At 44.3% G+C, this 15,309-nt stretch overlaps 1 protein-coding gene across 8 annotated transcripts in view; it reads right to left on the bottom strand.

Moving 5' to 3' along the window:
• Nucleotides 1-15,309, bottom strand: part of FAXC (failed axon connections homolog, metaxin like GST domain containing) — a 98,020-nt gene that overhangs the window by 72,541 nt on the left and 10,170 nt on the right. Inside the window, exons 1-3 of one of the 8 annotated variants that reach the window (XM_036871023.1) lie at nt 4,085-4,102; nt 3,199-3,320; nt 833-1,003 (exon numbers count right to left, since the gene is read on the bottom strand). In XM_036871023.1, coding sequence (XP_036726918.1) covers nt 833-1,003; nt 3,199-3,305 — 278 coding nt within the window. In that variant the 5' untranslated portion in view covers nt 3,306-3,320; nt 4,085-4,102. The other 7 variants (XM_036871022.1, XM_036871026.1, XM_036871021.1 and 4 more) reach the window with 7 other exon arrangements.

Here is a 15,309-nt window from a genome sequence, read left to right as displayed (position 1 = left end):
ACGCCAAAAATGGGCAATACCTCAGTTAATTTTATTAAAGTAGCTGGTTTGACTCAGACCACGCAAGCCTGGAACTTTCTGATGAAAGTCTGTAATAATTAATGATGGCCAACTTTTATTGAATGCTCACTATAACGTCGAACTCTGGCTAAGCATTTCACATGTGTTAATTCATGTAATCACCTCTGTGAGGAAGGCTACTATTATTATTTCCATTTCACAGATGAGAAAACTGAGTAACCAAGCTTACTCTCAGGTCCAAGGTTACATGGTTGGTTAAAGGCAGAGTGAATTTGAACCCAATCTGGCTCCAGAGCCCTCCCTCCAGGTCAGGAAGCTCTCTCTGTAATTGAGGACCAGAGGAGCAGGTAATCTGGACAGCTATATTTTATAAAGTGCCCTCATAGTGAGGACTGTCTAAGAGAACACCTGTCAAGCAGCAAGACTAGCCCCTACTCCCATGATGAAGGATATCACAGATGACCATGCCTCTGTGTACGGCTGATGGGCTGTTAGTTTATAGAGATCACATGACCCATGGGCTGCTCTGATTCCCTAAGTTTTCTAGGGCAGGCTGAGCCCACGTGCCTAAAGTACAAACAAGCTATGGGTAACAAGCCATTCCTGGGTCATTCAATTTACAAACAACACATTGCCAAATGCTGGACTGAATTTAAGAGAGCTGCAAGGCTCTCTCCACTAGGGGAGGATAAAGTAAAGGGCTGGGACTCTATTTCTTTAAAAATACTGTGATGGGAAAAATATGAGTAAAATCCAAAATACCTACTTTGGTTATTATACTCATTAATTAAACTTCCTAAATAATTCTTACCTGTCAACTTTACTTTCCACTCTGGAGATGTACCCATAGATTAAGTCTACGCAGCAGGAAATCCAAGTACCGTGGTGAAGAATATGATTGCCAGTGAACTCAGACAGCGTAGCCATTTCAAGATGGATTTTCCATCCCACATATTTCAGATTGTTTTGTGTTTTGCCTAAACTACACAGACAACTGAAACTTAGACTTCCCGTCAAGTGAAGGTCTCTATCGCGTAACCTCCAAATCCCAGTGCCGCATTTTCCTTGGTCTTCTTCCCCTATTCCCTCTGTGCCCCTAGCGGTTGTCAAAAACTCAGGTCTGTGCCACAGACTTGTCTTCCCTGAGCAATGCCCCAGTTCTCTTCCTCTCCGCCATCAAAACTTATTCCAGAATTGGTACTTGTTAGGAGAAAGTAGTAGAAGTGCGGGCTCCGCAGACACACATTCTCAGATTTGAATCTGGATCCTACTACTCTTATTACGGGATCTTGGGTGAATTGCTTAACCTCTATCAGCCTAAATTTCCTCATCTAAGAAATGGAGATCAAGCATTCAACAGCAGTTGGCAGTTGCGAAGGTTAAATGCAATCACATAGGTAAAGCACTTCTAAGCAGAGCCCCCTATTAAGGGCTCAAAAACAGGCAGCCATTTGTTTATTATCTGCATTACAACACGGTTTCCCAACTCAATGTAAACATCTGTCAAGAAACAAAAGTGAATAAACCAAGGATTAAAAACACTTTTTCAAATAAGTGTCCAAGTGGGCAGCGGGCTCTTCTGGGCGCAGAGACCACATCTACCAGGGCGTGGCCTGCTCCCAAGGTCAACTCTGAGCTCCCCCACCCGCCTCCCCATTTCTGCAAGGTCATTTAAGCAAGTTTGAGACTCAGTCCTGTGAAGCTGTGCCTCACTCCCTCCTCAAAGTGGAAGACCGGTGAGAAGCCACATGGTTCGGAATCCTCCAAAGGCTTTGGACTGGAATATGAATTTCAGAACAACTGGGTTACCATTTCAAGCACTGCACAAATGTTTTCGTTTTCCATATGGCTTGAAACCTAGCTTGAAGTAGAGTTCTAAAACTGGAAAATATACAAAATAATCTAAAGAAATAATTCACTTAATTTTTTTAATTTGGTTCAACTAGATTCAAGACACTGTGCTAAGTGAGAGAATTCAATGATAAGCTTAAAATAAAACTTCCCAATTATGAAAGACAATACATTTCCCCAGACCTAAATGATTTCCAGTCTCTGAGACTAAAAATATTCAAAATACCTGTTAGGCTGCTACAGTGTCCTCTTGGAATCCCTGCAGGCCTGTTAAAGGTCACCTATCACTGTCTTTGTTTATAAACCTATTGTGTAGGATTCCCCCACGGGAAGAAGACAGGAAGACACATTTTCTCACTCTTTAGAAAATATTGGCCAAGAGGGACATTCTGAGCTATTGAAAACTGCTCTTTCCTGGTCCTCCCCCCAGTGACAGAGGGCTCAAACGCATGGAAATTTTAACCGTAAATTGACGTATCAATTAGCCAAACCACTGGTCCCGGCAGCCTATGGCATTATTCTACTCAAACAAAGATCTCATGTCCGGCTGGATGTACCAACAGCAGGGGCCTCCATTTTCTGGTATTCCCAAGTCAATCCTGTAAACATTCTGCGGCAGGCGGCAGAGGCAACTGTTTAGGGCCTGGGGCAACTCCCATGCAGGCCCATGTGCTAGTTCAGTCCTCGGATCTCCTCTTGTTAGCACAACAATGGCATTTAAACCTAAAGCTTGTGCTTAGCTTTAGATACCAGATTAGCACATAACCGGGTTAAGGCTGCATCAAAATTGCACACTCCGCTGTGCATCCCTAACAGGGACCCAGAGGTCTCTGGAGCTTTTGCAATTTCAGCCTTTTGATGATGTTGACACTTGGGGATGGACAGTGGAGAACTAACCTTTAAGTAAAAGATGAGGTTAGTGGTTAATATCCCAGCATTATCATCTATAAACAAATAGGGCATTGCATAAAAATGTAACTTAGTATTTCTGCAGGACCTAATTCTATTGTTGCAAACACACTGCAGTTAAGATCTTCATAACAGACTATTATGCTCCATAACAGCCCAGAGAATTTTTGCTTTTAGCACCGAATGATAGGGAGACAAGTGTTTTTCCCTCCCAGTACCAGTTTAATTCTCCTGTCAACTCCAAACTGCCCCTCACGGCCAGGTGACCACGGACTGCCTCTGGCGAAAGGGAAGGACAGGACTCGGGCGTTTGGGCGTTGTGACCGAGGGGCTGGCACGGGTCCCCCCTCGCGCCAACCCTGCCCTGGCCAGGTGTCCCTCTCTGCGCCCCTGCGCGGGGCCCTCTCTCCGGCTCACCTAATGACCAGGAGTTCGTGGAGCAGATACGCAGCTGCGGCCAGCAAAGCTCCCCCGGTCAAGTAAAGGGTTTTCTTCCACCAGGGATCGGAGCCCAGCCCTGCCATGATCCCACCGTAATCCTGCAAAGGGAAAGCGATGATGTCCCCACAAAAGGAGAAGGGCTCCTCGGACCCGGCCCACCAGCCGAAGAAGGAGACGCTCTGGTTCCAGCTCAGATCCACCACGCACGGCCTGGACGAGGCAAAGCCAACCCCCCAGTGCATGCTGCGCGGCTGGCTGCGGGCGCCCCTCCCAGGGCCCGCGCCGCCCGCATGGGAAGGGGCCGGCGCGGCCGGGCGCGGGCTCAGCGGCGCGCTGGCGGTGCGGGCGGCGCGGGCGGCGGCGACCGAGGCGGCGGCGGAGGAAGACGGAGGGCGCGGGCCGCGGGCGGCGGGCCTGGCCGGCGGGGCCCCGGGGCCCGGGGCGGCAGCGGCGGCGGCCGCCGGCTCCCCCCGCAGCGGCCTCTCCGCGCCGCTCTTTGTGTCGGCGCCGGGAGAAGGCCGCGTGATGTCATTGCTCCCTGGGGCAGGGAAACAGAGGCGGGATAAAGTCACCTACCCCGCGCCCTGCCCCCGCCCCGCATCTCCGCGGTCCGGCGGCCTCCGCCCCGGCCGGAGCTGCAGGGCTGGGCGAGCCGGGCGGGCTCCGCGCCTCCAGGCGGCACGGCCGGGAACGGCTCGGCGCGCGAGGGCAGGGCTGCGGACGTGGCTGGAAATGCGGCTCCCCCCGGAGGAAGCTGCAGTCGGGCCCGGATCTCCGTCCCCCACCGCCCCCCCCAGCCCGTCCTCCGCCTCCGCTCCAGCCCCTCCCGCAGGCGCGAGAGCAGGGCGCGCGCAGGACTCACCTGCGGCCGCGCGGAGCTCGGGCAGAGACACCGCCCCGCGCGAGCCGGTAACCGGGGCCCGGACAAGGTTGCGAATTACGTTGCTCCGGCCGCCAGGAAAGCGCTGTGTCTTTGCATAACTCATAAAAACACTTATCACATTACACAGTTACCTAAGTCTCGGCAGTGTGCCCACGGAGAGATGTCTGCTTTGATAAATAACAACAAAAATGTACTCTAGAGCGATTTCCCCTCCGACAGACGCAGCCCAAGTCCTAGTCTTTCCCCTTGGAAATCATTATCAGGGAACTCAGGGAATGTGGGGTGTTGTTGTTGTTTTTCCTTTCCTTTTCGGTGCAGAAAATCTGTCAAACGTGGATGTGTGTGTGTGTATGTGATCAATTTTCTTCTCTTTAACTTCATTTTTAAAAGTTCCTACGTACAAAGAACAGGGCTGTGCTTCATGCAAGTGTATGATGTACACACACATTTTAGCAAGAGCATGGATAGTTTAAAATCGTTTGAAGGAATTGAAAAAACATTGAAGTGGCGGGGGGGGGGGGGCGGTTATCACTCTTACGGTGAAAGGATGGATATAAGAAGCCTCCACGCTTTCGCGTAGAGAGCGGACATTGGAGTGAAGGGGGACACGCCCTTCTACTTCCCCTGCCGCCCCAGCCCCTTAGAACAGGCAGTGAGGGCGGTCCTACAGCTAATAATGTGGGGCGTGGTGCCAGCCCCCACCAGATAAGGGCAGGGGCCAGCCAGGCTGGCGCCCAAGCACCAGCACGTGAGGGGTCTCAAACACCCCTGCAGACGTTTATGGGACCTCTCAGCAAGAAGCAGAGTGTGCGGTTGGAAGTGAACCTTCCACGAGCAGGTTGCAAGGAGTGGAACCCAAGGGCCTGCTGGAGAGACAGAGGTGGTCACCAGACTGTCTTCCGGGGAGAGGGAGCAGGAGGCCGCATAGGAAGCAGAGTGGACAGGTTTGGGATCCGAACTAAAGGCCCTGTGCAGAGAGGGGATAAGGAGCAAGGGCACCAGGGATTCTCCATTGTTCTTCCCCCATGGCATCAGCCTATGCTCTCTTTAAATGTTGAGCCAGTATTCAAAGAATATCCGTTTGTACCTAATTACTGGCCTGAGTGTCTAGGTCCAGCCATGAGGACCTAGTGAGATGGTATGAAGACCTGGGGAGCCAGAGTGAGCATCTTTACTCCACCCCTCCCACCACCACCACCAATTCTGAGAGCCTTGGCGTCGCAACCATGACATTAGCTCCAAGCTAGAGGCATCTTGTTATTATTTTTTTTTCAAGAACCTTGTTTTACTAACTATTGAGGTATTACAAGAGAAAAAAAAAAAAAAAAAGGAAGGGGCTAATATTTATTGAACACCTGTCTGTCTAGTGATGATACATTTTTCAGTAACTCGCCAAAACAACCTGTGTTAAATAAGTATTGGCATCCCTATTTCACAAATGAGAAGACTGAGGCTCAGAGAGGTAAGTTAACAAGCTCAAGTCCCAGAGCTAGGTAAGGGTAGAGCCAGGATTCAAACCCCATGAGTCCCACACCAGCAGCCCTTTGGGCTTCCCACCACCGACAATGGCTCTCATCCCAGGTACCACTGCTGGAGTGCTGTTCATGGCATTTCTTCTTTAGGCCATCAGTCTGTGGCTCAGTCTTCTGAACCACGTCTAAATCCAATGACTACAAAGCCTCAAACGCCTGCCTGTTATGCTATCACCTTTTGAGAAAGGTAGATTTAGACCGGTCTAAATTCCTTACGCAGATATGGCTATGCCTGTGTCATGTCACTCTGCAGCCTGGCCATAATGATATGACAAGGGACAAATAAATCAGTGCTTCCCAAACATTGTATACGTATCATCTGGGAATCTGCCACAATGATCAAAAGGGACAATTAGATCAGTGTTTCTCAAACATTACTGTGTATGCGAATCACTGGGGATCTTGTTCACATGCAAATTCTGACTCAGGAGTTCTGGGGTGAGGTCTGAGATTCTGCATTTCTAACAAGCTTCCAGGTGAAGCCAGACCACACTTTGATTATCAGTGGTCTAGAACACTAGCTTATGAGGGGCATCAAAAACTCTGCCCCAGAGTGGCATGTACATATATACACTACCCAGTGTAAAATAGCTAGTTAGTGGGAAGCAGCCGCATAGCACAGGGAGTTCAGCTCGGTGCTCTGTGTCCACACAGAGGGGTGGGATAGGGAGGGTGGGAGGGAGATGCAGGAGGGAGGAGATAAATGTGTACATATAGCTGATTCACTTTGTTATAAAGCAAAAACTAACACACTATTGTAAAGCAATTATACTCCAATAAAAATGTTTAAAAGAGAAAAAAAAAAAATGAAGCACACAAAAAAAAGAAAATAAAAACAAAAACTCTGCCCCAAAGAGACAGAACCCCATGTGGGATGGTTCCTAACCAACCCAATTAAGTCACCATTCTTGCTGAGTCTGGACACTAGACACACAGATAAAAGGGTTGGGGCAGCAGTAGAATCAGAAATGGAAAGAAAATGAATCAAGACTCAAGAAAAGCAATTAGAACAGAGAATAATGCATATGCCTTATGAGAAGTTGATCTGATGCTCAAGTGATAGGAGCTGAGGGCGGAAGCCCCGGGGCCGGAGAGGTGGGGGTAGGGCGTTAGACGGAGAAGAGGGAGAAGACAGAGTATCCTGGGGGAGTAGTGATATCATGGCACCTTTTTTCACGAACCAACACAAAGAGCATAAACAAGTGAATAAAATATTTTATAAGTTTCTTTTATCCTGGAAAACATTTTCACAAGAATGTTATACTTCATGCTTCAAAATATAGCTTAAGAGATTTAAGATCCTCCTCTTGTAGTAATAAGTGGATGTGGGGTTCACTGGTGGCACAGTGGATAAGACTCTGCGCTCCCCATGCAGAGGGCCCGGGTTTGATCCCTGGTCCGGGAACTAGATCCCACATGCATGCCACAACTAAGGAGCCCACGTGCTGCAACTAAGGAGCCGGTGAGCTGCAACTAAGGAGCCCTGGAGCCACAACTAAGGAGCCTGCCTGCCGCAACTAAGGAGCCCGCCTCCCATAACTGAGACCCAGAGCAACCAAATAAACAAATAAATACTATAAAAAAATAAAAAAGGTGGATGTGATGTTAGCATTATTGCTGGTTTTATATAATGAAATTTAATGTTACTTTATTAAAATATCTCTGTATCATTCAAAAAATAAACAGTTTACTTGATAATGTTACCCTGAATTTTACTGTAAAGCTTCTGCTTTCTTGGCTTGACTTGTGCAGAAGAGATCTAATACTCCCCTACCCAGATATCCAACATTATAGCTGGAAGCTTGTTGTCACCATAAGGTGACTTTGCCTATCTACTTTCTGATCCACTGGACTTGGGCATTTTATTAATCAGTATGCAACACTCAGAAAACATTTCCTCAAGATTGACTTGATGCTGAGAAAAGATATTCAAATAATAACCAGGCTCAGATAAGTGAGGGGCAATTAAGAAGGTGGGTCATGAAAGGGTTTGGAAGATTTTCAGCTTGGGCAGTGCATTAGTGTGCTAGGGCTGCTGTAACAAAGTACCACAGACTGGGTGGCTTAAATAACAGAATTTTATTTCCTCACAGTTCTGGAGGCTAGATGTCTGAGATCAAGCTGTTGTCAGGGTTGATTTCTTCTAAAGCCTCTCTCCTTAGCTTGTTAATGGCCATCTTCTCCCTGTGTCTTTATGTGGTCTTTGCTCTGTATATTTGTGTCCTAATCTCCTCTTTATCTAAGGGCATCAGTCATATTGGATTACAACCACCCTAATGACCTCATTTTACCTTAATTATCCCTTTGAAGGCACTACCTCCAAACACAGTCACATTTTTAGGTACTGGACCATTAGGACTTCAACATATGGATTTTAGGGAGACACAGTTCAGCCCCTAACAGCCTATTGAATGCCTAAATGGAGATGCCCAATGGCAACAGAATGTGTGGGTTTAGAAAAGAGCTTTGGGCCTGGGAATGAGATAGGTGGGGGTCATTAAAGGGTAGACATGAGAATGTGAGGGTGAATGCTAAGTGAGAAGAGACAGGGGCCAAGGACAGAGCCCTGAGAACACCACAGTTAGAGGATGGCCAGAGGAAGAGAGGACCATCCAGGAAACTGAGAAGGAAAGAGAGGCCAGGAGGGAAGCCGGACAGGTGTAGGGCCACAGAAGCCAAGGGAAGAGGGTGTCTCAAGAAAGTGTGAGATGGGATCAATCGCATCATATGCTCCTAACAAGTCAAGTAAAATAAATTTAGCCCAGCAGCGTAGACATTACTGACCTTGGCAGGTGAGCACTTTCAAGTGTCAGGGGGTCAGAAGCCAGGCTTGAAAAATGAAGGTGGGATAGTAAGTGCAGAAAACACCCACAATGAATTCGGCTGTGAAAGGAGGAAGCAAAGGTTGATCGTCAGAGAGGGGAATAAATATTTCTCCATTCTTTTTAAAAAGAGATCACATGCATTATTTTTAATATTAATACATAAACACAGTACAAAATTCAAAAGCTACAGAGAAGAATGCAATGAAAAGTCAATTTCTACCCAGATATCCCCCCACACACACCAATGTCACCTCCGGATGCACCCTGCTCCTTGCCCCAGATGCTGACCTTCGTGAAGGACAGCAGTGGCTGTGGGTACCCAAGCTGCCATCGTGGAGCTTGCCTGTGATGGAGATCGGAGGACCGGAGGGGAGTAAGGAAGGGATGACAAACCCTTAGTATCTTTTCCTGCAGAGTTGCCCCATGCTGTGTCTCTCTTCACGTGGCTCCCTCTGTGGTTTTCAGGAACTAAGTCCACACATTTCTCCTTCAGCCGGAGGGCTGGTAATGGCTTCCTGCTGTTGCTAGGCCTGGGGTTCTGCATTTTTGTAAATAGCCCTTTTATTAAATGGTCCTCAAAATATCCAGTTTGCATGTGCCTTCAGTTTCCTGCTGGGACGCTAAAGGATACAGTCTCCTCCTAACTGTTCCCCAGACCCCTCCCCAGAGACAAATACAACCATCAGCTTCTGTATTTATTCCCAGAGATAGTCTATGCATTATTAAAGCATTTTCTATTTATTTTTACACAAATTGTATCATTTAACTGCCTGTCCTGCACCTTACTTTCTTTTTTATCTTAAACATAGAACTTCCAAGCTTCTTGATTCTTTTCTTTCTTTCTTTCTCTTTTCTTCCTTTCTTCCTTCCTTTCTTTCTTTCTTCATAGAACACCACAGATACATATATATATATAGAACTGGAATTTCTGGGTCAAAAGAGTCATGCATTGTAATTGTGATAGATGTTGCCATATTGCTCTCCATAAAGAGCAATACACTCTCCGTAGTTCTGAAAGTGTCTCTTTTCTCATACGTAGCCTACACACATATTCTTAAGTATTTTGATCCTTCCTAATTGTCAATGAGAAAGCAGTATCTCATTGTAGTTTTAAATTTGTGTTTCTTATTACATGTGAGGTTGAGTACATTTTTTTGAAAGATGCATTTGTATTGACTTTTCTATGAGCTGTTCATTTTTTTCACTGGGTTATTAGTATTTTTCATTGATTTATATGAGGTCCTAATTGAGAAAGAGAATTCTTTTTCTGTAAATTAGTTTGCAAATATTTTCCCCAGCTTGCTATTTTTCAATTTTTTCTTCTATGGCTTCTTAGTTTTCTATCATAGTTTCAAGGAGGCCTTCTCCTCTCAGTGGGATGTTCCAATCTATGGCTTCAGATGTTCTTAGGTAACCTCAAGTGTTGACCATAAAGGTATTGTAGAAGCCTCTAGAGACAAGGTTCTCTTGCTGATGACGTAGTGCACAAACCATCCACATAGACGTTGGAGTTACTCAGGAAGCTGAGAGGACTTAGGTAAGAACAAAGACACTGTGATTGAGGGGTGTGGCCAGAAGTGGAGTTTGGCAATAAACGGGGAGTAGAGGTTAGGAGAGCTAGACATGAGGCTTGGAGACATGAGAGCTTTTATTCAAGAGTAATGGCAGTAATGGCAGTGGTCCAGTGTTTAAGACTCCTCGCTCCCAATGCAGGGGGCCCATGTTCGATCCCTGGTCAAGGAACTATACCCCCACATGCACAACTGAGAGTTTGCATGCTGCAACTAAAGATCCCACATGCCGCAGCTAAGACCTGGCACAGCCAAATAAATGAATAAATATTAAAAAAAAAAAAAAAGAGTAATGGCAGTGGGACTTCCCTGGTGGTTAAGGGAACCCTTCCAGTGGTTAAGACTTAACCACTTCCAGTGGTTAAGACTCCGCACTCCCAATGCAGGGTGTGCAGGTTTAATCCCTGGTCAGGGAACCAGGTGCCACATGCCACATGGCGGGGCCTAAAATAAATAAATAAATTTGAAACAGTATATTTATAAAACCTCATATGTAGTATGAGTCCACCTCTGTAAAAGAATTTTTAAAAAGCAGAAAAAAAAAAAAGAATAATGGCAGTGAGCGAAAAGGACTCAAATCCCATCTCACAACTCTGAGGTTCATAGACAATATGAAACTTCCTCTCAGAATGGCTGCAGGTGAAACCATATCCTCAGAGGAAAGCCAGGTTTCAGTTAAGGTAGAAAGTAAAGGAAACTTCAATGCAGACTTGAGAAGTAGGGTAGTTGATAAATCATGAACTGGTGCTTATAGAGGTCACAGCAAAAAAAGTGTAGAAGGGAGAAGTGGGAGGTTGAGTCAGGAAAGACAAATTCAAGAAACAGTCTTAGGGAGAGATTATAGAAAAGGATCAGTGTGGGTGTCTGAATCTTGGGCAACGACTAGGGATTGCAGGGATCCTTATCAGGCTACAAGAGTGTCAAAAACATTTGGCCCCAGCAGGTCTGTGGAGTACCAGTCACCTGGGCCTGAACTGATTGATCTCAGAGGAAGATGTCATCTCAAGAGCACAGAGAGATTTGCCTCTGGAAGAATTAAGGTTCAGCATCCATTGATTGGTTCTCAGGGAAAAACGAGAGCAAAACTGCCAGGTCTGTGGGTGCTCAGGTAAACAAGCAGAGGCCTGAGAGCGCAAAGCCCTCGTTACTATGTGGTGAGTCTGGGTGCTACCTGGTGGTGTGTGTGAGGATGGGGGCAGATGGGGATGAGGAGGAGAGCTGCTGGGATATCCCACTGCATAAGGCAGTTCCCTTAGGCTCTTTGATAACATTGGGTTGCATATTTCTCATTCATCCATCCACCTAGCCAGCTACCTAGGTGGCTAATCCAACTGTTTATCTCTATTTAAAATCAATCTTTTGGGAATTCCCTGGCGGTCCAGTGGTTAGGACTCTGTGCTTTCACTGCCAAGGGCGTGACCAAAAAATAAATAAATACATAAATAATAAAATCAATCCTTTTTTTTTAATGAGTTGAAATTCTTTAAACGTTGCATAAATCTGATTGTTAATTAATCTAGACTGGCCTTCTACCATCCCATCCTGACAAAACTAAGTCTAAAAACAGAATCCCAGAATGTCTCTTCAATTTAATATCAAAAGAATGAGCAAAAAGAGGCAATTTAAATCATGATCCAGTTTTCACCTTTCACAGCTATTGACAGCCTTCATGTTCACTTTTACAAAGTATAAGCAGAAGACAGAGTGACCACATTTTTCTTTTCCTGACATATTCTGTCAAGTAAAGACAGAATTTCTTTATTTCCCTACTGCAGTATTTTAACTATAGTCACCTTTAACCTTTTTGGGGGGTCATGAAACTTTTGAGACTCTGATGAAAGCTATGGGACATTCTCGGCAGAAAAATACACACACACGCAAAATTTTGTTCCCTATTTCAGGCAGCTCCTAGAACCTCAGAAGCCTGTATCAGGACCCCAGATACAGAGCCTGTTTTAGAGTCGGAAAGACAAGTGCAGATCTTACATGATGTCAGTGACTTTATGTCCGTTGGGTCCCACCTGTCAACAGGAAACAACGATTCAAATCTATCAGAGTGGAAACATCTCATGTCCATATTTACTTTGTAACTCTCCAACCCCATTCTCAGTTCTGTTCACATCATCTTGAGAACATATTTTCTTCCTTTGGCTCCAACTGGTGCCTTTTAGTTCCTAGACAGTGGCTCATTTATATGTGCTGCATCCTTTTCTTGCTGGGATACAAGAGGTTTATTGATCTCACAATAAATTCTTTTGCTTGATTTTCATGCAAACCATCAGTGTCAGGATTTTTGGTTTTTTTTTTTTTTTGATACAGAGAAGACTTGCATGTCTTTTGCATCTCATTAGTAATAGTCAAGTAAGAATCTCCCTTCTAATAGAGTCATATTGTAAGTTAATAAAAGCAATTATGTGTTGACTGTTCTAACACTTTCATTTGGTTTCGTTTCCGATTTTATTTCTCCATTGACATTTTCTTAGGATTCGTAGATTTTTGGATCAATGTCTGTAAGCCTGTAATTATACAAATATGTTTTACAGAATTGCAGGGACCTTGCCAATCCAGGTTTAAAAAATATTTCCAGTAAGCGTGACTTCTTCCTATGCCTCGTTACCGAGCAGTCTCTCTAAATCTTTACTTGATGCCTCTCAATATCGTGTATTCCAGGTCAACGGTAGCACAGAAGCCCTTGTGAGTGTCCCTAGCACACATCAAAAAGACATTTCAAATGATGTCAAAATTTTTTACTTTTTGGCTTGACTGAGATACTTTTGTTGTGTAGTACTTGAATTCAATACTTCTCTTCAATTTATAATTAATACAGTAGTAAAACCTGTAACTATAATAGAAAGTAAGGCTACAATTTTATTTGGGGTCTTTAAAGCATTTTATTAAGTTGCCATCAGTAGCATGTAATTGTTTTAGTCATAGAAAGGCAATGAAGCCCTAAGAGAACTGAGGCAAATAGCCCAGACTCTAGATTTTGTGATGCTGTTTGATTTAAATGCTTTTGAAGGTGCTACCTTGCATACAGACAATTCAAATAAGTGATAATAATCCAGTTGTGTGTGGTTATGCTACCACGATGACCATATGATGGCACAGATACTAGGTACAAGTATCAAAGTGGTGATGTGCACAAGCTCAGCAATCAGACTGCCTGGGTCTGCATCTTACTACTTGTGTGAGGCTGAATACATTTAACATCTCTGTGAAATGGAGTAGACGGTAGTCCCTACCTCATGGGGCTATTACTGAATCATACTGAATTTCCATCACTTAACAATGTATATTTTTAATAACTGAAAGTTAGGGTGTTCTTTCTAAAATAAATGCCCTTTGTTTGGGGGCTGCTTTTTAATCAATTTCATTACACAGTCCTTAGATTAATCGTTTTTTTTTTAACTTTTTAATTTATTTTTGGCTGCATTGCGTTTTCGTTGCTGCGCACGGGCTTTCTCTAGTTGCGGTGAGCAGGGGCTACTCTTCGTTTTGGGGAAGAACTTCTCATTTCAATGGCTTCTCTTGTTGCGGAGCACGGGCTCTAGGTTTGCCGGCTTTTGTAGTTGCGGCGCACGGGCTCTAGAGTGCAGGCTCAGTACTTGTGGCGCACAGGCTTAGTTGTTCCATGGCCTGTGGGATCTTTCTGGACCAGGGATCGAACCCACCTCCCCTGCATTGGCAGGAGGACTCTTAACCACTGTGCCACCAGGAAAGTCCCTGTACAATATATCCTTGTAGCTTATTTTATTCATAGTAGTTTGTATCTCTTGTATCTTGCCCCTTCACCGTATCTTTCTGTCTTATTTCACTTAGCATCTAAGACCCTCCAACAATATCCATGTTGTTGCAAATGGCAAAATTTCATTCTTTTTTATGGTTGAGTAGTATTCCATTGTGTGTGTGTGTGTGTGTGTGCGTGTGTGCGTGTGTGCGTGTGTGCGTGTGTGCGTGTGTGTGTTGGGGTGGCAAAAAAAAAAACTGTTCGGGTGGAAAAACCTGAACGAACTTTTTGCCCAACCCAATATATATATATAAATAACATCTTCTTTATCCATTCATCTGTTGATGGGCAGTTAGGTTGCTTCCATATCTTGGCAATTGTAAAATTGTGGTGCACGTATCTTTTTGAATTAGTGTTTTTGTTTTTGTTTTTTTTGGATAAATACTCAGGAGTGGAATTGCTGGGTCATATGGTAGTTCTATTTTTAGTTTTTTGAGGAATCTCCATACTGTTTTTTTGTAGTGGCTGCACCAATTCACATTCCCACCAACAGTGTACAAGGGTTCTCTTTTGTCCACATCCTTGCCAACACTTGTTATTTCTAGACTTTTTGATGATAGCCATTCTGACAGATGGGAGTTGATACCTCACTGTGGTTTTGATTTGCATTTCCCTGATGATTAGTGATGTTGAGCATCTTTTCATGTGCCTATTGGCCATCTGTATATCTTCTTTGGAAGAATGTCTATTCAGGTCATCTGTCTATCTTTTAATCTGGTTGTTTTTTTGATGTTGAGTTGTATGAGCTGTTTATATATTTTGGATATTAACCCCTTATCAATCATATCATTTGCAAATACTTTTTCCCATTCAGTAGGTTGTCTTTTTGTTTTGTTGTTGGTTTTCTTTGCTGTGCAAAAGTTTTTAAGTTTAATTGGGTTCCATTCATTTATTTTTGCTTTTGTTTCCTTTGCTTTAGGAGACCAAAAAAAAAAAAAAAAATACATTGCTACAATTTATGTCAAAGAGTATTCCACCTATGTTTTCTTCTAAGAGTTTTATGGTTTCTGGTTTTCCATTTAGATTAATTTCTAATACCAACACTTTTTTTTTTCCCCAACAGATAGAATGAAGAAGCTTTGCTTTGGTAACAAAACTACTAGAATTCAGACTAAGAATAAAACTTTTAAATGAAACCCAGTGGGAACTCCTGATTTTTAGTGTCCTAACTAGACATTAGCAACTGAAGTTAAAATTTCTTTTAACCCTTTAAATTTCAGTTTCCTCCCTGGAATGCCACTGAGAACAAGCAAATGATAAGCTAAGATGGTTGGGAATTGTTTGCTTGGTGAGCCCAATCCAACAGGCATTGACAAAGAAATACAGAAAGCTTATGAGCTTAAAAGTGAGAAAGGTTAGGGAATTCCCTGGTGGTCCAGTGGGGTGCAGCCAAAAAAAAACAAAAAAACAAAAAAACGGTGAGAAAGGCTAGAAACTAAAAGCTGACTTTCTATATGAGTCACAGGCGCTCAATCTATATTTCTCATAT

Source organism: Balaenoptera musculus, chromosome 12, assembly GCF_009873245.2.
Source record: "Balaenoptera musculus isolate JJ_BM4_2016_0621 chromosome 12, mBalMus1.pri.v3, whole genome shotgun sequence".
NCBI lineage: Eukaryota > Metazoa > Chordata > Mammalia > Artiodactyla > Balaenopteridae > Balaenoptera > Balaenoptera musculus.
This window is presented reverse-complemented; position numbering and strand designations above follow the sequence as displayed.